Source organism: Leuciscus leuciscus (genome assembly GCF_965113295.1).
Source record: "Leuciscus leuciscus genome assembly, chromosome: 9".
NCBI lineage: Eukaryota > Metazoa > Chordata > Actinopteri > Cypriniformes > Leuciscidae > Leuciscus > Leuciscus leuciscus.
The window spans coordinates 21416109-21442683 of NC_138733.1; the positions used below are offsets into that span (position 1 = coordinate 21416109).

The following is a 26575-nucleotide window of genomic DNA, read 5'->3' on the forward strand; positions in this document are numbered from 1 at the left end:
GATTTATTATCAATGTTGGAAACAGTTGTGCTGCTTAATATTTCTTTTATAACCTGTGATACTTTTTCAGGATTCTTTGATGAATAAAAAGTAAAAAAAAAACAGCATTTATTTAAAATAGAAATCTACTGAAACAATACAACAATACTACCGTTCAAAAGTATGAGGTCAGTCATTTTTTTTATTTCTCTTTTAAAAGAAATGAATACCTTTATTCAGAAAGGATGTGTTAAATTGATAAAAAGTGATAGTAAAGATTTACATTGTTAGAAAAGATTTCTATTTTGATTAAATGCTGTTCTTTTTAACTTTTAAATCATCAATGAATCCTGAAAAAAGTATCACAGGTTCCAAAAAAATATCAAGCAGCAGAACTGTTTCCAACATTGATAATAAATCAGCATATTAGAATGATTTCTGAACGATCATGTGACACTGAAGACTGGAATAAATCACAGAAATAAATTATATTAAAATAGAAAACCATTATATATATATATATATATATATATATATATATATATATATATATATATATACAAATCATATATAATATATATTAAATATATAGACTAATAAATAAATACTATACTCACACACATCAGTTACAGTAGCAGAATGCAGAAAAGAGAAAAATAATATTTTTAAATATATATTTACTTATATATACTTAAAATATTAGAGAGGTCTGCTAAATGTCAGCTCAAAAAGTGAAAAAGCTGAAAAAGTACTTTCCCTTTATTTCCTTTCGAATTTTACACAAACAATATCCGGGTCACGGGAGGCGAATTTCCGCGCCTTTTCGCAGTGGAGATGGATGAGAGAGCAAAACAACCTGCAATATTTCAACTACATTATCACATTATGGACTAATTTAATCTTTAATACTCATACTTCAAATGCAGACTGTTTGCTGACACAAGGTAACATCGAAGAATGTTGCTCCCTTCTGACGTCGCCAGACTTGTGCTGGGTAAGTTCACACTGTTTTGTTGTGTCCCTCTCAAGGAGAAGCTAGCGAGCTAATACCCTGTTTCTAATTATAGTGTATATAATTATGTGGTTTGTCTCCAATGCTGCGGTGTTGTTGTAAATATTTAGACCATTATGAAATAGAGACACTTATGTCATATCACTGTGTCGTTCTTTGTGATGTGTCAAATTGCTGAGATGATCGATAACCGTAATGGCTAATTCAGTCTTACCATTCGCAAATAAAGATATTTATTTCTCTGTTAAATTATTTATCATTCTCTTTCAACTTTAGGCTACCTTCAGCAAGAAGGGCTCACTGCCACAAGTCGAGCCTTCATCTATGAAAGTCCAAACCTGAAGGAATATGCCGAGCACAGCTCAGAGGATGGGATCATCCCAGCCTGTGTGTTTGTATGTGTCAAGTTTATGATTAATAACAGGGTCCTAAAATCACTGCATTGCTGGAGTCTGTTGAGAAGACATGTTTACTAGATGACGATAAATTATATGTTTGTTTATTACTATTTTTCAGTCTCTATTTGGAAAAAACCTGATCACGATTTTAAATGAATATGTTGCCGTTAAAGCAAAAGGTGAGTTCCCACGAAAGAAAATGAAACGTTTTGGGATACACAGTGAATCTGTTTCCATTATAACATGCTTGTATCATTTCTTCTGTAGAAACAATTCAAGAAAATGAAATCCCTGTAGTGATGACATCATTATGGAAAAAGCTTGACTTCACACTCAACCAAATCAAGTGAATGAATATTTGTTTACACTGTTACATCGGGTGTTTTTATTTTTTTAAGCACTGGTCAGAATAAAGCGTCTTTATTAAAATATTTCTGTGTTGTCCACAGGTCTCTGCAAAATTCTCCTGCCGTGCAACTGAATCAGCGATGTGAGTTTTGCTCTTTGTTTAAAAGAGAAATTGTATTTGTGATGACTTGGAGTTATTGAAATTAGCCAAATACAATGCACATATAATACAAGTATAATGCATAGATACGGCATGATATAACATGTCCAGTGAAATGACACAAAATACAAGAAGTTTGGGGTCAGTAAGATATTTTTTTAAATGTAAAAAAAAAAAAAAATCTCTTATGTTCACTAAGGCTGCATTTATTTGATCAAAGATAAAGTATAAACTTTAAATGTACAGTTTAATGAAATATACAATTTAAAATACAAAATTTCTGTTTTAATTTGTTTTAAAAAAATTATGTGATGGCAAAGCTGACTTTTTTTATGATTATTTTTTTTAGTCTAAAGTTCAAAAGATTTTAAGCATTTATTTAAATATATGTCATTACTGTCACTTGATCATTTTTATGTATTCTTGCTGAATAAAAGTATTAGTTACTTTTACAAACCCCACATTTTTTGAAAGGTAGTGTACATCAGTGTTATTTTAGTATCATCGATAATAAAGTTAATGTTTCTTATATTTCAAGTAATCTTTTTTATGGTTTTAGTTTGAGTTAACAATAATAACCCTTGTGTAAAACATTTTTTTCTGTCATTAAGTGCGCACTCGGAATAGCATTCAAAACATGAGACGTCAACAGAGACCCTTATTGGTATCACAGTCTCCCATCTCTGGGCACCCCCCAGTGACTCCAGCCGGCCAATATGTCCCCAGCACTGTGTCCACCCCTCAAGGCTTGCTGGGACATTCTACCCCAATGTCCTACACTTCTCAGCATACCAGACTCTCTACTCTCTGCCTTAGTCAGCCAGGTGAGTCCTGAAAAACATGTTTAAATCACACTGAGATTTGTATGTACCCTCTTTCCATTTTGCTATCTTACATGTTTATAGGGGAGTCACCGTTGCAGATACTGGTCCCTGATAATAGACTGAATCCTGGACCTTTGTCTCCGGCCCGCAGAAAATGGTATGGTTAAAATGATGACAACACCAGCAGTATGTTACAGTTTAGCTCTTTCTATCTTTTCCAGATCAGTCTGTAACAACAATAATTTATTTTAAAGTGTAATTCTGTTTTCTGCTGCAGTGACTCTCCGAGGCGGCGAGGAGGTGGTCAGTTGGGTGGCAGCGGGGCCAGCAGGGCCACAGTAGTGTCCAGCACTCTCATCATGGAAACTCAGAGTGAAGAGACTGTGACGGAGAACTTATCTGTGAGTTAGGCCGATTCATCGGTTTTAAAGGCTTTCATTGAGTTTCTATATACTCCTGCATAACTGAAGATGATATTTTTCTTTTTTAACAGCAAATAGTTATAGAAAATGCCAGAGATAAAATTCTCAATGATAGATCCTTACAAGAAAAACTTGCTGAAAACATCAACAAGATCTTGGCAAGGTAAATTCTGAATAACTGGGCAAAAAACTGGTTAAAATAATAAAGAAAAACTTTGAGATCTTATATGTTGTAATATCACTCTTACAGCGATAATAGCCCTCAGACATCAAAAACTGCCTGCAGTGCTATGGAACAAGAGCAGTCGATCGATGAAATCCTGGGCCTCCAGGTGTGTGAATGCACATCTTTTACTCTTCCTTTGTTGTTTGTGAGAACGTAATCTTGACAGCCATATCAAGACTTAACCTGCAAAATTATTTAAGGGGGAAATTCATATGACGGATGTTGCCATCCAAGACATACTGGCACAGACGGAGTCAGACCCGGCATTTCAGGCGCTCTTTGATCTCTTTGACTATGGTAGGTTTGAGCAATTGATCAAGCAGAACAACTAATTGTTATACAAGCTGAACTGATTTTTTATTTAAATGGGTTCCTTCTAATTATAACCTTTCATCTCTTTTATAGGGAAAAGTAATACGGCTGAAGACAGTGAACAGGCTGATGGGAGTTTCAGTACCAGTACAAGTGCACAGGAGAGTGATAAGACTGGGTTTGTAGACAGCGCCTCTGAAACAGGTAAGATGGGTCAGCTTTACATTAAAATACAGTAATATTGTGAAATATTATTACAATTTAAAATAACTGTTTTCTATTTTAATATATTTTGAAATGCAATTTATTCATGTGATGCAAAGCTGAATTTTTAGCATCATTACTCCAGTCCTCAGTCTCACATGAGAATCATTGATACGCTGATTTGGTGGAGGAAAATTGTTGTATTTTTGAGGAAACCATGATACATATTTGAAAAATTCTTGAATACTAGTAAGTTTAAAAGAACAGCATTTATTTGAAATAGAAATGTTGTAACATTACAAATGTATTTACTGTCACAGTTGATCAATTTAATGTATCCTTGCTGAATAAAAGTTATTCTTAAAAAAAGAAAAGAAATGACTGGCTCCAAGATTTTGAACGGTAGTGTATAAACTGTTAATTGTATTGTTCTTTTTTAATACAAGGTACTGGACAGGAGGATATCACATCAGGAGGAGAAAGTAGTGCACAAATCTTAAGCATCCAAAATACGCCAAAAAGTCAAAAGAAATCATCCGGCCTTCGTAATGTGGCAAAGTCTTCTTCCACAGCTCCGCAGCCACGTATTATAACCAAACAAACAGCAGAAGGATCCACAAACTCCAAGACAGGGGTAGTCAGGGCTAGAGTTTTATCTGGCAATAAACAATCCAGAGGTGCCCCTTCAACTCCTCCAAAGTTGAACGATACAGCGGATTCACGTCCACCTGACCAAATCGTATCAAGCTCCTCTTTCGCTGAAGAAGGAGTTGGCATGGAGATAGATGAACCAGAAAGTGAAACCTCTGAAAGAGTAAATGTTCAGAATCAACAGCTAGTTCATCTGGAGAGCTCTCACACAACTGAAACAATCAATGAAAATGCAAGCAGTCAAATTCTTGTGTCAAATAAGACGCCACAAACCACACTCATTACTGAAATCTCAGATAATACATCTGTAAATGAGTCTGGGAGAGTAACAGGAATGACCATCGGACAGAATGTGGATATGGGAACCTCTTTATCCATTCAAAGTGAGGCTGTGACCTCACTTAACCCACCCCAACCTGACATGGACACATCCGCCAAAACAGCTTCTCTGTCCTCCTCAAATAAAACGCCTTTAACTCCTTCCTGCACACAAACTCAGCCCAGCACTATCAGGAACAATCTCCCTACAGCAGCTTCTTCATCTTCTGCCACTACGCCGATTACCTCCACGTGCGTTTCTGATGCCCAGGCCAAGGAGCCTGACCCCAGTAAGATTGTGTCTCTGAAAATCATCATCAGTGATGAGCAGGACGAACTCACTACTGATGCAGCACTGAACCAGGCTGTTTCCAGCATCACCAGTGACCACATTCCCACCATCTTCCTGTCCTCCCCTGCCAAGACTTTGCCTGCAACCTCTACGGTCATAACACAAGATGAAACGGCTCAGGCTGTGAGCTGCTTGCAGGGGGCGGAGGGTGTTGGGTCGTTTGGAACACCTACGAGGAGCATGCAGAATAATGGACAGGCTCCACTGGCACGTCCCGCAGGCCAGGAAACCGGTTTCATTCAGCTTTTACAAGCCAACACAGCCTTTGGGTCTCCAGGTAGCTATTTTGTCGTAACCGATCCGGCTGCTGCCGAGCAGCGGGCAAGTGTCATGCTGCTTTCAAGTAATGTGCCTCAAGGGACTCTGTCTTCATTGCAACATGTGGTAACAACACCACCTCGCCAGAGGACTGTGGTGTCCATGGGACCAAATGTCTCTCAGACCTTTTCGCCTGGTGAGTAAAGAGTTAGTTTGATTTATATAAGACACTTTAATCCTTTATTTGGGTTGTATGTTTCGTGTTTACGTTGAAGCACTCATTTGCAGACTTTTAGTCTTCCTCAGGATTAAGACTGCATCTTTAAAATTCCAACTGTATTTTTTAGGCTCCACAATCATTATATCCTCACCAGTTTCGCCCATGTTACAAAATGTAATGCTTCCAGTGTCTGTAATGGGGCAGAATACTGGAAAACTCACAGTTCTTCCCAATCAGGTTAGTAACTTTGACGCTTACAAGCATTGTCAGATTTCCAACACAATTATAGTTTTGTCCTATTTATAACCACTACCTTTTTATATACAGATAACTTTGCCATGTTCAGCCACTGTGAGGCAACCTGCGAACATTACTTCTCAACCTAAATTGGCACCCAAGGGAAACACTGACATGGGTAGGACATCTTTAATTTACAAATGTATTTTATTTTTATTTAATTATATTTTTATTACACAAATATGAACTGTTTTGTTTTAATCTTGAGGTTACAGTTTCTGTAATGCATTTTTGTGGTTATGCATCACTGTAATTCAGTGACATGATTTGATTTACTGATTTTCAGGAAAAACTGGCACATCTGGGTCCGGCCAAGTTTCAAAAGTACTTCCCCAGACGTCTGAGCAACAAAAGTGTGTGAGTGGAACAAGTCCCAGCCATCGGCGAATACTTTGCTTTGACGTCACATCTGAAAACTGTGCGGTTGGGCAAAATTCCTTACAGACAAACACACCTGCGTCCTCTGCTGTTACATCCTCCCCAACTCAGCAGATTCATAACGAAATCACACCCACTGAACCGAAACAGCCTTTAGTTTCTGACAATTGTAAAAGAAGAATAGAAACGATTAGATTGCCAGAAGTACACCCCAATGCAGTTATAAAGAACTCTGAAAAAATCACTATATTTCATCAACAAAAAGAACGCCCAAAAAGTAGAGTAACTGAAAAGGGATTAAATCGAATCATTGTAAATACCAAGTCTTCCAACAAAGCCGCAACTGAGCCAGAGTCTCACGTTAGATCAGAATCACAGAAAAAATCACAAGCATCACAGGAGGAGGATGGCGGAGTGGTTTCACAGAGTTCAAAATCATCTGCTCCCGGGCCAAAGCAGAAACCAATAGGCAACACAAAGGACAGCACACAAGAAGAATCTTGTGGAAGTAAGCTTTTAAAACCAGCAGAGAGTTCCTCAGAGAAAGCTTCCTTACAGGACTCTCCAGGCATCACTGCAAATAAAGAAAATGAGCTGGAGAGCTGCCATCATCAGACATCTGCACGCCCCGCTGAGGATCTCGTATCTTCTACAGCAAAATCGCCGGCACCCGTATCGAGCTCTTCCAATAAAACTTTATGCAAGACGAGCCCGCTAACTAAACAAGCCGCTGAGATGCTGCAGGACATACAGGGCCAGGCTCCTGCGGACACTCCGCCGAAGAGGCCGGCAGCGAGAGGTCCAGATCTCCCTCTCCCAAGAACACCTGGACCAGGACGTGCACAGGAGGAGCAGACGGAGGGATTGAGAACCCCGTCACGGCAAAGACTTAGGAGGGAGGGTGAAAGCACACCGAGGCATCTCCCCCCTCCCGCCACACCTGATATCCCCTCCTGCAGTCCCGCCAGCGAGGCGGGGAGTGAGAACAGCATCAATATGGCCGCCCACACTCTCATGATCCTGTCACGCGCCGCCAGGACAGGAGGTCCTCTGAAAGACAGCTTGCGTCAAGAGGAGGCCAGTGCTGGGAAATCCGCCATCCCTAAAGCAAAGAAACGAAAGCAACTTGAAACAAGCCCTCTGGCAAAGAAAGAGCTACAGCTTTCCAGCTCCTCAAGCAGTAAAAAGAAATCTAAGGTGAGTTGATATTGAATTGGCTGTTTGTGAAAAACCGTCAAGATGTACCACGTCTCAACCTACCCAGCTGCCTAGATAGCTTTTTTTAATATCATAGCCATGCAGCAATAGTAGTGAAATTATGCTTTTTTGAAATAGCTTATTTATACCAAATCTGAAGCAATATCACATATCCTAATCCTACATTTTAAGGCAATTTAAAAATATGATGTGAGAAACTTTGTGGCTACGTCCACTACCTTGGATACATTTTTATTTTATTTTATTATATACTTCTTGTTGTTATTATTATTATTATTATTATATAATTATATATTTATATATTTTGCAATTATATGTTATGTTTATTGTAAGAACTTTTATTTGACAAATTATTGATAAGGAACGTTTCTTATGTTATATTACAAATTAAATAAAATTTGACTAACTTAAATTTAGTTTTTTCAAACAATGGTACATTTTTATATATATTTATAATTTCAAAAAGCATCTCAGACCAGTTGTTTAATTTGTATACCTATACCATTGAGTATGCATTCTGTGTAGACAATAATAGGCAGTAGACAGTGTGTCAGCTTACTGTAGCCCAGCCAATCAGATAAGTCTGACTCATTTCTGTCTAATTCTGTACCTCAGCATGCATTGTCTGTTATGTTGACATTGTCCGGCTGAATTCGAATTCCTTTTTCTTTTTCAGAAACAGAAGAAGCTGCTGGACTCCTTTCCTGATGACTTGGATGTGGACAAATTCCTGTCATCCCTGCACTATGATGAGTAACGACGCTGAGGACAAGCCATGCTGCTCGCCAGCATTTCAGGGACATAACAAGCCATGTGTGCTACTGAGAGTGATCTATTCAGCAGAGTTACCGATTCTAAATAGCTGCTTTCTGTTTTACATCCAGAATGTGAGATATTGTACATAATACACCATTATAGCCTAGTAATCATTTGAATACTTTAAAGATGTTTATATGCTGGCCCCGACTAATTCGGCACTCTTCAAAACAAAAAAGGAAATAATTTAAGACTAAACTGTAATTATTGACTATGTATGTGAAAGAGTGTCAGTTCATTTGTTTCACTGCACCAGCTGTTATTAAGTTCATTGCCTTTATTTTTCATTTTTACTTAACTGGACCTTTTCCATCAGCTGCACTATGTGACTACATTTCTGTGAATATGATTTCCTCTGTACATCCTCTAGGTGGTATTCTTCCTTTATAGTACTGAGAGGGAAGTTAAATGTTATTGTTTTCTGTCATTTAGATGGTTTATTATTTTATGTATTTTAATAAATCACTATTTTATTGAATATGTCATGTCTAATAATTGATTTCTATGTGTTACTCTGTCCAACTATAGCATGTTTATTTGGAGCAGTTCTGCAGCAGTTGCATGACCATATACTGTACATATATATATACACACACACACACACACACACACACACACACACACACACACACACACACACACACACACACACACACACACACACACACACACACACACACACACACCATTAATAATAAGAAATGTTAGCAAAAAGCAAATCAGCATATTACAATTTCTGAAGGATCATGTGACACTGAAGGCTGAAGTAATGATGCTGAATATTCAGCTTTACCATCACAGGAATGAATTACATTTTAAAATATATTCAAGTAGAAAAAGGTTATTATAAATTGTAATATTTAACAGCATTGCTGTTTTTACTGTATTTTTGGTCATGAATGCATCATTGGTGAGCATAAATATCTCAAATGTTACACATGTTTTGGTCAAGCCAACATAATGCATTTAAATGTGATATGTATATGTAATGTCACTGAGAAAGTCAGGGCAAGCAAGGTCCTGTTAGCTGCAGGCTACAATAAATCATTTTCCCAGCTCTTTAACATTCTTTATACTCGTATATGGTCTGAACCCATGTTGTTTTGATTACTAATCCAAACTATTTAGGTCAACAAGCCATATCAGTTTAAATCAGAGACGCCATGTCTTGGTGCTTTTAGTTCAGTCACGTCAGTCTTTTTTGCCTATTTTCTCATGACTTCCAGGCCAGGATTGCATCATCTTGTTATTTTTTTAAGTGTCAGATGTAAAATTGAAATATAAACCAAAACTGAAATAGCAACATAATACCTTAGGCACACCTATGACCTAAAAGTCAAGTGAAAATTAAAATGGTTTTACTTATTTTCTCACATAATGTTGTTCACTAAACTGGAGTTTACTACTGTAATGATGATGCTTTATGTTCAAAGTTATTTAAAAAGCACTATGCATGTGTGCATTTAATTTTAAGTAGTCAATCAGAGATATGCAGATATGTTTTCAAAGATATTGAATATATATAATTCTAGAAAATGTATTAATTCACTGATAATTCTGACCACATGGCATGAAATAACTCTTGATACTGTACAACTAAACTTATTTAACAATTTGATGTATGAGGCACAATTGTCAAGTCATACATTTCCTTCCTGTACTTGTGATCAGTTGTTTTCTTCTCATTTTTCAATTCTTAGCAGCCAAGCCAAGCATTAGTGTTCATAACGCGCAGCAAACGTCTTTTCTGCCGGCTGAAGATAAATGACTTTGATCTGCAGAAGAGGTGAATATGGCCTGTTGAGAAAAACATGCATATAAATCCAAGGGGAAATGTTTTACAGAGAAAACTGATACTATGTAAAACTGTCCATTACCACTGAGTTCAAAAGCTGCATCCACCTTCCCAAAAATGCTAGGCCAATCTGGATGAATTTTCCTTGGAAATCCAGGATCCATCACACTTCTTTTCTCATCATAACTACAAAATATGGAATTTTAGTTCTCTAGTTTAATTACATGCATTATTATCTAATAATTCAACAGACAGGAGTCAATTACTCCACAATTATACTACATTTACCACACCTTAAGACAAGGTATAATGCGTTGTATCGGGTGTGCATTATTTTCTAACAATTCAATGGCCTGTCGTCAGTTATTATTTACATATAGGTGGGTTTTGTCTAAAATGAAAGATATCTCAGATATCTATATTCTAATGGTTGAATTTAGCTGTTTTCTCCTCATATGATCGTTAGTTCATGACATTTTGAAAAAAAAAAAAAATTCTACCTGAAATAGTAGTCTCCTGTGAAAAAGTAGGTCTTTTCACGGTCACTGACATGAACAGCAGCATCAATTTTTTTTACTGTTTCTGGAAATCCAAACTCATAGATGGAGCCATAATAGCTCTTTGACTCCAGTTTGTGAACCACACAATATTTAGGACCTAATAAACAGAAGAATAAAGGAAAATCATCTTTTTTTTTTATGATTTTGAAAGAGGTCTCTTATGCTCACTGCATCTGGATAAACATAACTACAGTAAAAACAGCAATTTTGTCAAATATTATTACAATTTTAAATAACTGTTTTCTATTTTAACATATCGTTTCGTAACATTATATATTTCGTAACATTATGTCTTTACATTCACTTTTGATCACTTTTATATTAATTTCCTTAAAGAAATCTTACTGAACCTAAACTTTTGAACGGTATAGTGTACATGGAAAAGAACAATGACTATATTATAATAACACAATGTATAAAGCTGCAGTCCGTAGTTTTCCCTCTTTGTCGCCATCTCTGTTCGAAATCTGCAATTGCAGTTATTCGCGGAATTATCAACTTTACGTGGGTTGTGCCTCAGCACAGGTGTGGATACTGTCATTCGCAATCACAGATTCTACTTTTTGGAAGTATGACCAACATAATAATTTTCACCAGAAAATGTCATCTGAACAAGTAACATCCACTTTTGTTCTGACCAACTAAAGGAAAAAAACATTGCAGTAAATCGCGCGATCGCTTATCATATCACGTCAAACCGTGCAAATTCTACTTTGTTCTCAAACATCAGCATGTTAACAACATCAGCATTGCGTGACTACATTAAAAGCCCTTCCAATATTATCCTTGTTTTCGCATTGGCCCGGTTGCAGTCTCTTATTTTCTGTAGCCACTCCGAAGTCCGAAGTCTTTTGATTTTACAACGGGGGAATCTCCAGTTGTCACTGGTGATTGTCGTTTGAACCTTTCTGGATCCGCCATAAAATTGATAAGTTTAATTATATCAAGTGCTGTGAGAAAAGGCTATAAATCGTACTCGGTTACTAACGTAACCTCGGTTCTCTCTAGAGAGGAAACGAGTACTGCGTAATATCTTACGCTAGGGGAAATCTCTTTTCCGCGAGATACTGAAGCCAAAAAATTATCCTTAATTTTGAAATAATGTAAAACGCGTTGCGGCAGCATGCAGACATAGGCGAGACAGCTCGCGCGCCTATTGGCTGCCCTGCGGCAACTGCAGCAGCCTATCGATAAGGCCCTATCGTGACGTCATCACCAATGGGGGCGCTTCGCGCCCCATACGTCACGTCCCGCCGAAACGGGCGTGGCCTGGGGCTATAAATATAGCATCGAAAGGCTAGCTTACCGGTTTTTCATCGCCGGAGCGAACCGGAGCGTGCGCAGGCACGGCAAGATACGCAGTACTCGTTTCCTCTCTAGAGAGAACCGAGGTTACGTTAGTAACCGAGTACGTTCTCTTACGAGAGGTACTCTCGTACTGCGTAATATCTTACGCTAGGGGAAACAGTGTAAAACGCCGTGCATGCTATGATCCAGCACCAAAGTCCCAAGGGCAGGTGCCCGGGCTCATGTAGTACATGATCATAAGTGACTCACAGAGAGCCCAGGAAGAGTGGCTAGAATAGCATCATTCCTGTAATGCAGCATCCTATAAGAACAGTTATAGTGATGGTATTTACTCAGTCAGGGCGACCCCGGCCTGGACTGATGAATATAGTGGGTCTTACACATTGCCCATAGAGCTGCGCGATCTAAACGAGCGTTGCTCGCGCTATTTCGGTATTCTGGGCCGGACGTACTCGGGGCAGACAGTACCGATTTTTAGACTGAAAGCAGCTTAGCTTGCAGAGCGGGAACCTCTAGGTTATAAAACCTTATAAATGTAGACGGGGAGGCCCAGCCTGCCGCCATACAGATATCTTGCAAGGCAATCCCACTAGACCAAGCCCACGACGAGGCCACGCCTCTCGTGGAGTGCGCTCTGACACCTAATGGGCACTGCAAGCCCTTAGAGGTGTAAGCCAGCGCTATAGCATCGACTATCCATCTGGATAGGCTCTGTTTCGAAACGGCGAGTCCCTTAGAACGTCCGTAGAGTGAAACAAAGAGCTGCTCCGTCTGTCTGAAAACAGACGTGCGGGACACATAAGCCCTTAGCGCCCTGACTGGGCAAAGGAAGCTGGCGTCCTTCTCCTCGTTAGAGACCGGCAGGGCAGACAGGGAAATTACCTGGGCCCTGAACGGTGTATTGAGGGATTTAGGGACGTACCCGTGCCTTGGTTTGAGTATGACTTTCGAGTCATTTGGCCCAAACTCCATACACGTCGCGCTCACTGAGAGCGCTTGTAAGTCCCCTATGCGCTTCACTGAAGCGAGAGCCAGAAGAAACACCGTTTTGAAAGACAAGTGTTTGATATCTACTGACTGGATAGGCTCAAATGGGGCACCCTTCATGGCCTCCAAGACCGTAGAAAGGTCCCATATGGGGACTGAGGGAGGTCTGGGAGGATTTAACCTCTTAGCTCCTCTAAGGAACCGAATGACCAGATCGTTCCTTCCTAGTGACTGACCAAGCGTTGGTTTGGAAAACGCTGCTATAGCCGCCACATAGACTTTGAGCGTGGATGGGGCTCTGCCTTCATCCAGTAGCTCTTGTAGGAAGGAGAGAACCTCCGTCACTCCACAGTCCAGGGGTGAAAAGCCGCGTGCTGTGCACCAGCTGGAGAACACTGACCATTTTGAGGAATAGAGCCGTCTCGTAGAGGGAGCTCTAGCCTGCATGATCGTGTTTAACACTCCCTCTGGGATATCAGAGGGTACCCGTTGATGGCCCACGCATGTAGGGACCAAAGCTCCGGGCGAGGATGCCAGATCGAGCCCCTGGCTTGAGAGAGGAGGTCCCTCCTCACTGGTATTGGCCATGGGGCAGTGCTCGTCAGCTGCATAAGAACTGGGAACCAAGCCTGGTTCTTCCAGAACGGAGCAACCAGTAACACTGAGCATCTGCTTTCCCTGATCCGCTCTAATACCTGAGGTAGGAGCGTGATGGGGGGAAAGGCATAGAGCGGGCAGCGGGGCCAGACGTGGGCCAGCGCATCCCTGCTCTTTGAGAAAAATTCCGGGCAGTGAGCGTTTTCTTGAGACGCAAACAGGTCTATCTTTGCTCTGCCGAATGTCTGCCACAGCAGTTGGACTGTCTGCGGATGCAGTGACCATTCTCCTGCTGGAACATTGTTCCTGGACAGTCTGTCTGGTCCCACATTCAGGTGGCCAGGCACATGCGCTGCTCTGAGCGAGCGCAAATTGTGCTGAGCCCATACCAGGAGGCGTTTCGCTAACCTGTATAGGTTTCGGGATGTGATGCCTCCCTGGCGATTTATGTAGGCTACCACTGACATGTTGTCCGAGCGGACCAAGACGTGGTGTCCTGCTATTTGGGGACGAAAGCGCCTCAGCGCGTTGTCGACTGCCATCATTTCCAGGCAGTTTATGTGCAGAAGCTTTTCCCGTTCTGACCACTGGCCGAAAAACGGTCTGCCCTCGAGCAGTGCTCCCCATCCCGAGGTGGAGGCGTCCGTGGACACCACCTTCACACTCGAGGAAGTCCCCAGGCTTACACCTGACTGGTACCAGTCGGTCGCTCTCCAGGGTATCAGTGCTGAGACGCATTCCTGATCGACCTTGAGACGAAAGAGACCTGAAGTCCATGCTCGACGCGGTACTCGCGCTTGTAGCCAGAACTGCAGTGGGCGCATGCGAAGCAGACCCAGCTGGAGAACTGTGGATGCTGCTGCCATGAGACCGAGCATCCTTTGAAACTTCTTTAGCGGGACTATAGTGCCGCGGCGGAAGGTTTCTGTCATGCGCTGAATAGTCAATCTGCGCTGTAGCGATATTTGAGCTGTCATTGACAGCGAGTCCAGTTCTGTGCCCAGAAAAGATATTCTCTGACTGGGAGACAGTGAACTTTTTGCCCAGTTGACTTTGAGACCCAGATTCTCGAGATGTTCGAGTAAAATGGTTCTGTGTTCTATGAGCTCCGTATGTGACTGAGCTAGAACCAGCCAATCGTCCAAGTAGTTCAAAACTCGCATTCCCCGAAGTTTCAGGGGAGCGAGGGCTGCGTCCATGCACTTCGTGAATGTACGGGGTGCTAGGGACAGGCCAAACGGTAGGACTGTGTATTGATAAGCCTGGCCCTCGAAGGCGAATCTCAAAAATCGCCTGTGACGTGACGCTATTTGTATTTGGAAATACGCGTCTTTCAGATCTATTGACACAAACCAGTCCCCGTGGCGAATTTGCGCGAGGATTTTCTTGGTTGTGAGCATTCTGAACCGGCGTTTTGAAAGCGCTACGTTCAGTTGTCTTAGATCTAGAATGGGTCTGAGACCCCCGTCTTTTTTCGGAACCAGAAAATATCTGCTGTATAGCCCCCCTTCGCTCTGAGCTTGAGATAAAGGCTCTATTGCCCCTTTGCTCAACAGTTTCGCAATTTCGGTACGAAGTACACTTGCTACTTCCTTTTCTACCGTGGTTTCGACTCGCACCGCACAACGGCGGGGACGTCGAGCGAACTGTAGCGAATAGCCTCTTTCTATAATGTTCAGCACCCATTCTGATACACCGGGAAGCTTTGCCCACGCATGTGCGTGCATAGCTAAGGGTTGAATGAGATCGGAGCTCTGGTCGTGACATAGTGGCGACCGGGGAGCTTCGGTATGCTGTAATATAGACACCGCATTTGCAGCGCTCGAGGCGGGGAGTGTTTTGATCACAGCGGGCGGTTCGCCCGCGCTCGGCTCTCTCACGGCAGGTAGCTGAGAGACGGCGAGCGTGGGGGAAACCGAGGGATTCGTCATGTCTGTGAGTGAATGTGGGCGCAGGACAGCGGGCACATTTGCACTGAAAACACCATCGACCTGAGTCGGTTGTATGTGTGTTGGTTTCGTTTTTACAGAAACCGAGAGACATGCAGCGTGTAGTGTTTGTGGGCACTGGGACGTGGGCACGTTCACTACATTCTGTGCGCAATCGACATGAGTCGATTTTATGTGCGCGAGCCCTGTGGGGCGGGCTGTGTCTGTGTGTAGGAATGGGCACTGGGCAGTGGGCATTTTTACTACACTCATAACACCGTCGGCCGTGGCCGGAATACCAGAAAATACGCTCTTTACAGGATTTATCTGGGTCGCCGTGAAAACGGCGTTTGTGTACAGGCAAGCGGGTAATGTAACCGACTTGTTTACTGCAGAGTACACTGGAACAGTCGCATGTAATGGAACTGGACGAGCGGGAAGTTTTGGTGGAAACCCGGCCGCAGCGGGGCTTGAACACCGTCGTTTTCCTAAGCTGGCTAGGAAGACTTTGAGGCCTCGGGCTTCATCTCAACCTTCGGCCGAGTCCCACGCTGTGGGGGGCGGCGGCCGGCAGAGCGAGAGCGTGGTCTCTGGTCCCGGGCCTGTCGACGCTGTGAAGCGGCGGCGGGGGGCGGTGGCTGCGAGCTGCGAGCAGACGGCTGTTTAGAGCGGCCTGATGCGGAGCTAGAGCGCTTTGGCAAAAAGTGCTTCATGGCCTGCGACGTCTTTTGTACCTCAGCGAATCTGTCCGCGAAATCTTTGACGGACGATCCAAAGAGGCCAGTAGCAGAAACGGGGGCGTCGAGGAACACAGAGCGCTCCGAGTCCGGCATTTCTGAAAGCGTCAGCCAGAGGTGTCTCTCAGCAACGGTGAGAGAGGCCATGTTCCGCCCTATGGCCTGTGCAGCGGATTTCGTAGCGCGGAGAGCGAGGTCCGTAGCGCTCCTTAAATCCGCCACGTTGACTGCTTCCGTGCCTTCCTCGTCCAGCTTTCGGAGAAGGTTAGCTTGGAAGATCTGGAGAGTGGCCATAGTGTGTAGCGCTGATGCAGCCTGCCCAGCGGCGGTGTAAGCGCGACTGTGCAGGGTGGAAGTAGCGCGGCAGGCTTTTGAAGGTAGCGCCGTCTTAGTCCGCCGTCCAGCAGAGGGCGGGCAAAGATGGGCTGCTACTGCCTCCTCCACTAGAGGGAGAGCGAGGTATCCTCTGTCTTTGGCACCGTCCACCACGGAGAATGCCGCCGAAGCAGAGGAACGTAGCCTGGCTGAAAAAGGGGCGCTCCAAGACTTTGCCAGTTCTTCATGAAGCTCAGGAAGAAACGGGGCGGGTCTTGAGGGCGTGGAAACGCGGTCCCCTTGCAGAAAACAGCCGTCCAGACGGTTGCGTGTAGGCTCGGCGGGCGCGGACCACTCGAGGCCGAGGCTCTCTGTGGCCTGTGTGAGCAGACGCATCAGCTCAGCTTCAATGCTGGCCCGTTTTCCTGACGACTCGCGGGCAGAAGAAGGGGCGAGGTCCACAGAGCTCGCCCAATCCTCGCTGTCCGAAGCCAGGATAGAGCAGTTGTCCTCCTCGAAAACTGCCGCTTCTTCCTTGTCATCTCCGGCGGAAGCGGCGGCCAGCGGCGGCCACTGTCCGGGAGTGAGAGACTCGAGAGAAGCAGACGGCGAAGCTGGCAGGCGCACCGGCGAGCTTTTCTCGGTGGGAGGCTCAGGGATCCGCTGAGCACGGCGCTTTTTACGGCGCGGCGTCGAAGCGGGAGGTGCAGGCTCGTGGAAAGTTGCCATGCGAGTCCTCAGAGTCGCCATAGGCATAAGCTCGCAGTGAGGGCATCCGCCGTCAGCGAGCGCTAGAGCCGCATGTCCTTCACCCAGGCAGGAAACGCAGATGACATGGCGGTCCCCGTCGCTGAGTGGGGCTCGGCACGAGCCACAGGATGGACGAGACATCTTGAAAAAGACGCTCTGCTCTTTTAGAGAAGGAGTGTGAGTCGCGGCGGCGAACACACACAATGCAATAAAAGGATATAACGCCGGATAGCGTAGCAGGAACGGTGGTTGAAGGCGGCGCGGCCAGCGACTCCAGGTACCGAACTCGTCCCGCTGAAATGCTGTTTCCACGGCGCGGCTTCTTCTCTCTGGATCCAGCGATGCGTGAGCTCCGCTGAAGAGATGAAAAAACCGGTAAGCTAGCCTTTCGATGCTATATTTATAGCCCCAGGCCACGCCCGTTTCGGTAAGATATTACGCAGTACGAGAGTACCTCTCGTAAGAGAACGTACTCGGTTACTAACGTAACCTCGGTTCTCTCTAGAGAGGAAACGAGTACTGCGTATCTTGCCGTGCCTGCGCACGCTCCGGTTCGCTCCGGCGATGAAAAACCGGTAAGCTAGCCTTTCGATGCTATATTTATAGCCCCAGGCCACGCCCGTTTCGGCGGGACGTGACGTATGGGGCGCGAAGCGCCCCCATTGGTGATGACGTCACGATAGGGCCTTATCGATAGGCTGCTGCAGTTGCCGCAGGGCAGCCAATAGGCGCGCGAGCTGTCTCGCCTATGTCTGCATGCTGCCGCAACGCGTTTTACATTATTTCAAAATTAAGGATAATTTTTTGGCTTCAGTATCTCGCGGAAAAGAGATTTCCCCTAGCGTAAGATATTACGCAGTACGAGAGTACCTCTCGTAAGAGAACTCCTCCTCCAACATCCTCACACGCAACATAGCCTACTAGCCGAGACTTCTTCTTTATATGTATACAGATGTGACGTAATGACGCAATGACATGCTCGAATTTCCCGCGGAAATCCACTAGTACCACTGGAATTAAATACATTATTACAAGCTTACCGTTTTGAATCGAGCTAAGGCAAGCAGATAGTTTTGAACACTGGCTGGTTATGTACTTGCTCAAAAACCCCAAAAAGTTTCAAAATAACATTCAATACATCAGAATTATCAAATTCAGCAAAGCCTTCAATTTATGAAAATTCTTTCTTTAATGATAATGTTGATTTGGCAGCATGCTATTATTTATTTTTATTTTTACCTGTGAACACATATACCACTCGTTTTGAGGGAATGTCATAGGCTGCATCTACTGGCGAGGTGATGCTCGGTAGAAGAACACTCTGAGGACCTTCTCTTAGTCTGTTCCAGTATGTCTTCCAGTTTGTTCTCATCCACATGTAACTAGAGACATGTAAAATACTTTATACCTTGAACATTTACCATCTACATTTTTAATTTGTCAGTAGAGATGATTAAATGCTTCACCTGTTTTTAAAGAAAATGATTTCTTTTCCGAATATTGTCACTGCATCAACAGAAAAGTTGGGATCACACTTATTGGGGATTTCAGGTGTCTTCTGTCGTTTTGTTTTCTTTCCTTTCAAAAAAAGAGAAAAAGGGAAACAATTCGTTTCGTTCAGTATAACAAAAAAAATAAATAATAATTTCTTTGGTAAAGTTTGACTCACCATACAGAGCCTGAATCCCCAGTGTGTCGTCTCTTGGCAGTTTGTATGTTGCAGCGTTGATGAACTTGTACTTTGGATACATAAGAGCAGTGGGGTCCCTTGAGTGAGACAGACCCAAAGAGTGGCCGACCTCGTGCGCTGCCACCGTGAACAGATTGTATCCTGGAGTGCCATCCACATCAACACAATTAATGATTATTAAATATGATTTACAGAAATGTATTACAAATACATTTATTTATTTAAATAATAATAATATTTAAAAAAGAAAGAAAGATTTGTTTTAGTTCAATACAATAATACAAATATTGTTATCATTGTTATTATTAGTTAAATAAAATTTATTTATTTATTAACAATAATACTTATTATTATTATTATTATTATTTAATTAAATAAACTCAGTCTATTTTTTATTTATCTAAAACAACACATTAATAATAATAATAATAATTTATTATTATTGTCATTATTATTTAATTAAATAAAAATAAGTGTTTTATTTATTTATAACAATACATACTACTACTACAACTAATAATACTTCATGAATACTTCATTATTATTATTATTATTATTATTATTAAATTAAATACAAATCAGCCTGTATGTTTGAATTATTTATAACAACAACAACAATTATAATAATAATAATTACAATAATAATAATTAATAATAATAAAAATAATATTTTTTATGTTTTACTTAAATAAAAATTAGTCTGTATTTATTTATAACAGTACACTAATAAGAATACTTATTATTATTTAATAAAAATCAGTCTGTATTTATTTATTTATTTAAATACAATTTAAATAAGAATAATACTTAATAAAGAATAATACTTTATTATTGTTATCATTATTATTTAATTAAATAAAAATCAGTCTGTATTTTTATTTTTATTTATATCAACAATAATAAAAATGTACAACAACAACAACAACAATAATAATAATAATTATTATTATTATTTTAAAATCTGGACCATCATTCTTAAATCATGCTCACCCACCCATGGTGCTGCATTGCTATTGTAACTCTTTACGAATTCCCCTTTGCTAATTGAACAGTTGCATTATGTGAATGATTCAATGTTTACCGTGCTGTACCTGATCTGCTGTGTCTCGCTTTCCATCTTTCATCCTCGTCAAAGTGAACATCTCCTCCAGTGCCCTCTCCAGGCTCAAAAGCGTGAGCTAGCACCCCTCCAGGCCCATCGAAAGGGAAAAAGTCTCCATGTGCTATAGGTGAACAAAATTTCAGGTTTTCACATGTGTTTCCAAAGTATAAAAGTGAAGAAAATACATTAGATTAGTTTAAAATGTACCTTTGGAGAGAAAAGAGAAGGTAATATCTGCATTGCCGTGGTTTACTTGGACAAACTTCAGAGGAGCAGCATCACTCCATATATTTAGAGCCAAACGCAAGGAGTTTTCCACCTCTCCTCGACTGAGATCAGGGGTATATCTCGCAATCCTGCAGGATTCATATTAGCCACATTTTACAAAAGACATGCTGCAACCTGAGAGACTCCATGGGAGGAATAACAAACAAAATCCTTAGGCTTTAACACTAGTTGACTATTCTCAGTCAATAACACTAGAACCTATTAAAAACCAAGACACACTTTTCAAGAGGAATACTCATACAAATTTGGATGATAACACTCTAAATTTATAAAGCAAGTAAGAGGCAACTCTGCCGGACCTGTAAGTGATGGTGTTGCTCTTCCATTTGGACCGTCCATGATAAACGCTGAAGTTCTCCACATCGGGTACTCCACATCTGGCCTCTTTCATCACATGCACAGTTTTCTGATCCAGAAGACCACTTCCCTTCAGGTCAAAGAAATGCTGCATTACTCTGATCTTCTCCTTCATGAGTTCTGCATGCCTTTTACTGCGACTGCGCATCTTCAGGTGATAGAACTGCCGCAGATATTCCTGAATCAGAAAATCAGCTTTAGTCTATATTTTCAACGTTTACATTTCAAATGAACATAGATAATTATTATTAACTTTTAATAAATACTAAATATTAAATTAGGCTTAATTAAGGATATTTAAGTTTAATTCACTGTAAAATAATTTTTTACATGATGTTGCACCATCTACACCAAATGTATCTTTGAAACGTTAGTTATATGACTCAAACACTTATGCAATCTGTCTAATACAAATCAGAGATGATCAGTGAAGTAAAAGATGTTGGATATGTAGCTTAGAGATACACATAATGCCAGACAAACCTCAGCATGTTGGATGTCCTGTGGGCTGGGGCTCTGAAGAGTCACGCGTGAAGTCCTCACAGTGTCTGTATTCACCATCCAACACAGCAAGATCCAAGGCCACAACCAGCTCATTTTGACCATGGCACGCTCATGTTCTCGCTTTTATGTCTGTGTCTTATGCAACTCAAGCATACCTTAAGGTAGTAAGTGATCACGTGGGACCCGGGCCCTCAAACAAGAATTTACTGTCAGGCATTTAGTGGCTTTTGTCATCCACAAAATGAGGTCACGTCTAGCTTTTCATCAGAAGTCTTAGTGGGGTTTATGGAGGAGTGAAGAGGATTATGATCGTGTCATGATTTGTAGTAAATGATTTTATATACTGTTCACTTTGGATATTCTTAAATGTTAATTTTGCATGAAAAGCAAGTACAAGTACTTTTCTTTATTGCAATCATAAATACTCGCCGATTAGTGCATATTCAGGCTAAATACTTTGGTTTACCTCAGGTATGCAAGTGCAGAACTGAATGCAAACAAGTTCTTTTCTTTAGAAGTAATCATACAGTCATACATTTTTGATTATCATTTTGTCAGATGAAAAATACATTTTAATTTATGCCACATTCTGACTCTTTTGATACATTTGCATGATATTACAGATATTCCAAAGACAAACAGTAGATGCATTTATCACATGAAATTTCATCTTTACAGGTGAAGTGTGTCATTTCTAAACCACTTTAGCAACACTAAACACAAAAATAATGATTAAAATTAGATTTAGGAACTATAGGTCTATAATAAATATCCATTAACATCCAAGCCAGGAAGTTGTTTTATCTGCTCCAATAATTTCCTTATGTTTGACGTCATATTTGTACACATCTGAGCCAACAAAGAAATGAAGAGAACCTGAAAAAAAGTACAGAGATGGATAAAAGTTATGTGACAGAAAATACAGATAAATTATAGACCAAGTGTAATCAATCTAATACGCACCATCTTTATAAATTGCTGCACTTATGGGTCCATTTATTTCTGGGAAATCATGAGAAATGTTCCGCGGGCTTGAGTCATGCATTGTCTTGTTGTGTTCGTTATACCTATGAGAAGAAACATTTTCAATGTCATTCACGTATAAAGCTGATATTAGTGATACATTGCTGTATCTCTATAGTTCACCTCCAGTACTGATGTTGGGTGAAGAATAGGGTGTGTACAGTTTTGTGAATGTGGACCGCAGCATCTATCTTCTCTACCCATGACGGGAACCCCAGACTGCTGATGTTTTTCGCTCTGCCTTTTACTTGAGATCCTTTCACGGTCCAGAAAATCGTACCTGTGTTGAAGGTAACACTGAGAATTCATGTTGTTTAACATCTTGGATGCAATACAGAGATGCACAATGTCTGTACCGTTAAACAGATATGCTGTTGACCGCTGTGGGACCCAATAAGCAGCGTCGATATGACAATCAATTTTTGGCATGAAATTGCTGATGGGGCCTTCCTTTATATCATTTTGATTGTTGTGCTTGATCCACAAGTACCTAAAATGATACAAAGAGTTATATTAAATAACCCTATTTAATAAAAACTGTACATATGATAGCCTATAAGCAAGAAAATATTCCAAAGAATGTATTCAAGAGCATGATAACCTTATATATATATATATATATATATATATATATATATATATATATATATATATATATATATTTTAAATGCATTGTGCCATCCAGGAGTCTTAATAAGTTAGGTGGCGATATTTGACACACTGAAATATTATGGCACCATGGATGCTTGTTTAAAAGTTTTGTTTAATTGTGAGCGGTTTAAAAGTCGTTTAAATAGTCATAATTGTGAAATATAAAGTCACAATGGTAAATACTTGCAATTGTGAGAAATATAGACACAATTATGAGATATAAAGACACAATTGCGAGAAACAAAGTTGCAATTGTGAAATAAAGTCACAATAGGAGAGAGATGCAATTACAAGAAAAACTGTGAGATATAAAGTTGTAATTATAAGAAATAAATTTGCAACTGTGAGAAATAAAGTCATAATTGTGAGATATAGTCAGAATTGTAAAGAAGACTTGATCTTCACAATCAGTCACAATTATGAGAAATTATAGTAAAAATTATGAGATAAATTTGCAACTGTAAGAAATAAAGATGCAATTGTGAAATATAAAGATGCAATTGTGAAATATGAATTCGCAATTATAAGAAATAAAGTCCCAATTACAAGAAAAACTTTGAGATACAAACTGTGAGATATAAAGTTGCTAATGTTAAAGATAAAGTTGCAATTACGAGAACAAAAGTCAAACAGAAGATAAATACTTCATACTTCACAAGCTCATCATTCTCTCTCTCTCTCTTTTTTTTTAACAAATGGATTTTAAGTGGCAGCCAACAATATGTGATCAACATACTTGTCCCTGAAGAAGAAAATAGCCTCTCCTACAGTAGTCACAGCATCAAAAGTCAGATCGGGATTACATGTGTCCTTGAATGACACAGGGAAATATGAACTGCTGAACCAGGGGTTGCTGGGATAGCCCCCGCTAAATCTTGAAGATGGAAAGGGCCTTTTGTCCCTTGGCCCTGTTGGAGAGAAAGAAAAAAAAAAAACACGGACATGTGATCTCTCATAAATGTGGAAACTGAACGCTGCCTCTGTTCCCACAATATAACAATTTCACAGTCATAGACTTTGAAACATGATTTATTTTTACCATAGAGTGTGTTGATGTTCATGATATCTTCACTGGAGAGCAGATTGTTTGTTTTACTATGTTTATATGTCGGATACATCACCGATTCTGGGTTTTGCGAATGTTTCAAACCAAGTGCATGACCAAACTCGTGTGCAGCTACCACATACAGGTTAAATCCTGAACGAAAAAAAAGAGAGAAAACAAGTTAACTGTTTTCTTTTTAATAGCAAGCCCTATATCATTTGAGTATGTCTATAAAAAGAAAAGAAAAAAAGAAAAAAAAGAAAAAGAAAGAAAGAAAGAAAATAAAACAAAAAAACAAAGAAAAAAAATTAAAGTAAATTAAATTAAAGTAAAATGTACATTACCTTTGAACCCAGCTGTCCATGTTTCAGCTTCATCAAAATGAACGTCCCCACCGATGCCTTCCCCTGGGCCAAAAGCATGGGCCAGTGTGCCGTCTGGACCATCAAATGGGAAGGAGTCGCCATGTTCTAGATATTTAATGCAGAATAAATGACATGGCAGATGAGAAACGGTGTCTTCAAAAGTAAATGTGCATGTAAGTGGATGCTAACTTACCGTTTCCAACAAACTCCACCATGATGTCCGCCTGGTGAGAATATGACCGCAGGAAAGTGAGAGGGCTGGCCTTTTCCCATGCATCCAGAGCTGACGCGATCAGAGCGTCCACTGTATTCACTGGTAAGTCACTGGTGTACCTCCCAACACTGTAAGATTGTACCGCTTACATTACCATACATGGTGGGCGATCAAAATGAAGAGCATTTTATGTAACATATACAAGTTAAATATGGTATTTACCCATAAGTGATGAGTTTTTTCTTCCACCTGTTTCCACGTCTGTGACTGTAATCCTCCACATCTGAGACACCACATCGAGGAGTCCTCATGACAGCGAGGGTTTCTGTGTTCAGGGTTCCTGTCCTATTCAGCTCAAAAAAGCTCTGCATATCCTTCAGTTTGGAAGAGAAAGAGGGACGACTCCTCCTCCTGCGGCCTGCAGGATCCGCTTGGAAACTGTAGAAGTGCTGCAGGTATTTCTGCAAGGAAACATGCGGGAACCACCACAGGAAATATCAAATATTGTCTTTCCCCCCTCCGTTACTGTGTTTAACCCACTTCATAAGCTTCGTTTTAACTTATATATGCTTTTAGGTTTAGGCAAAAATCTGTTGCATTTGTATATTTCGACAAAAACAAATAAACATGATAAATGTGAAGTTATTTGTATTTTAGCTCATATATGCATCAATAGAATGGATGAATAAAACACACCAGTTACTAATGAAATACTTGATAGTGAGAATGGAAGATAACACAAAATCACTTATAGAATTGTAGATTATTCCTCCTGAGTTCATTAAGAACAAACATACACACATATATGAGCTGGGTTACAGTACTAACCCAGTTGCATTAAAAAGGTGCAAATGCAGGACTTACTGTTGCCAGGGACAGGTCATTCTGAGCAGGAACCGATCCATCATCTTCAAGTGGTAAAGGTGCAGAATGATACTGACCAAAAATGCCAAAGGCACAAACTAGACAGAGCAAAACACGCATCTCCCCTCTGCAGACCACAGAAGCTTCTGAATATGGCCAGTCCAAGGAGACATTGAAAGTCTTAGCTGATGTGAACCCTTTTTAACATATTATTATGACTCAGACAGTGCCAAAACCAGGAAAACCTCAAGCTTAGGGAGTGGTTTGCTCTGGTCACAAGAAAAGAGGGATCCTGTGTAAGATGTGTCAAATTATAGGCATCAAAGGAGGCATTTACCTAAAAATCAAAAACAATTCCTAGATTTCACATGATTGTCTGAGTGATATCCATAGTTCCTGCAGTATTTCATGGCCAATGACATGTATCTTCCATTATCTGCTGTTTGTTGGCAAGAATAGAATAAATAAATATAAAAACATCTGGAAATGTTTTTTCCTCCCCATAAATAACTCTAATATCAACAATGTTTTGTACAGTGGAGTGTTATATCTGGTGATCTGGACCATTTATACATGAATGCAGTTATTTCCTTTCCTTGAGAATCTGGCAGAAGTCTTAATTGTGTAAATATTTTCTTGTTTTTTTTTTCTTTTAAAAAAAAAAAAAGAAGCTGATACAACAGTTTATGCATAAATACTTTTTGGTACATTCTTTACAATATTAAAGACGAAAGTTTTAGCTTTTTACAGCAACATTTGCCCTTAAACAAAGTGAAACTTTGCTTCATTATTAAACTGATTATTGCAAAAATGTTCTTTGGAATACATCCTCACTGGAATTTGAATACTTTCATAGGTTTGAGACCAATCAGAGAGTCATAGTATTCAGTATTCAATTCATAGTAGCCCTGTAAGTTATAGTTAAAAAAAATCAATTTCCATATGGAGAAAATGAATTCGAGTATGCATAACAAGCAGAATAATGTACAGCCAGATATTAAACCAGCTTACCTCACATTATTTCTTACATGCAATTAGTATTAGTAATGCTTCCATAGTTTTGAGGCCTTTAGTTTTCCATTTTCCCTTCAATTTATACTTC

General features: G+C 40.5%; 2 protein-coding genes across 2 annotated transcripts; one reads left to right on the forward strand and one right to left on the reverse strand.

Annotated features, from left to right (window-relative positions):
• The first annotated feature begins 784 nt into the window (after nt 1-784).
• Nucleotides 785-8871, forward strand: npat (nuclear protein, ataxia-telangiectasia locus). The gene is made up of 17 exons (XM_082180465.1): nt 785-973; nt 1268-1386; nt 1508-1568; nt 1657-1735; nt 1839-1879; nt 2509-2721; nt 2803-2878; nt 2999-3122; nt 3215-3306; nt 3394-3475; nt 3570-3666; nt 3775-3885; nt 4332-5660; nt 5812-5921; nt 6012-6099; nt 6268-7556; nt 8254-8871. The coding sequence occupies exons 1-17, from the start codon at nt 937-939 to the stop codon at nt 8332-8334; spliced, it is 4029 nt and encodes a 1342-aa protein (XP_082036591.1). The 5' UTR covers nt 785-936; the 3' UTR covers nt 8335-8871.
• A 183-nt stretch (nt 8872-9054) lies between these two features.
• On the reverse strand, nt 9055-26404 carry mmp20b (matrix metallopeptidase 20b (enamelysin)). The gene is made up of 22 exons (XM_082179253.1): nt 25474-26404; nt 24832-25070; nt 24589-24737; nt 24375-24500; nt 24025-24183; nt 23722-23893; nt 22691-22824; nt 22458-22614; nt 22275-22378; nt 22092-22187; nt 21519-21535; nt 21291-21431; nt 20750-20985; nt 20370-20518; nt 20152-20283; nt 19040-19201; nt 18837-18948; nt 18610-18752; nt 10689-10845; nt 10271-10374; nt 9797-10190; nt 9055-9704 (listed from the first exon to the last, which is right to left on the reverse strand). Exons 1-21 carry the CDS (start codon nt 25591-25593, stop codon nt 10090-10092), a joined length of 2910 nt encoding a protein of 969 aa, XP_082035379.1. The 5' UTR covers nt 25594-26404; the 3' UTR covers nt 9055-9704; nt 9797-10089.
• Between the last annotated feature and the right edge of the window lie 171 nt (nt 26405-26575).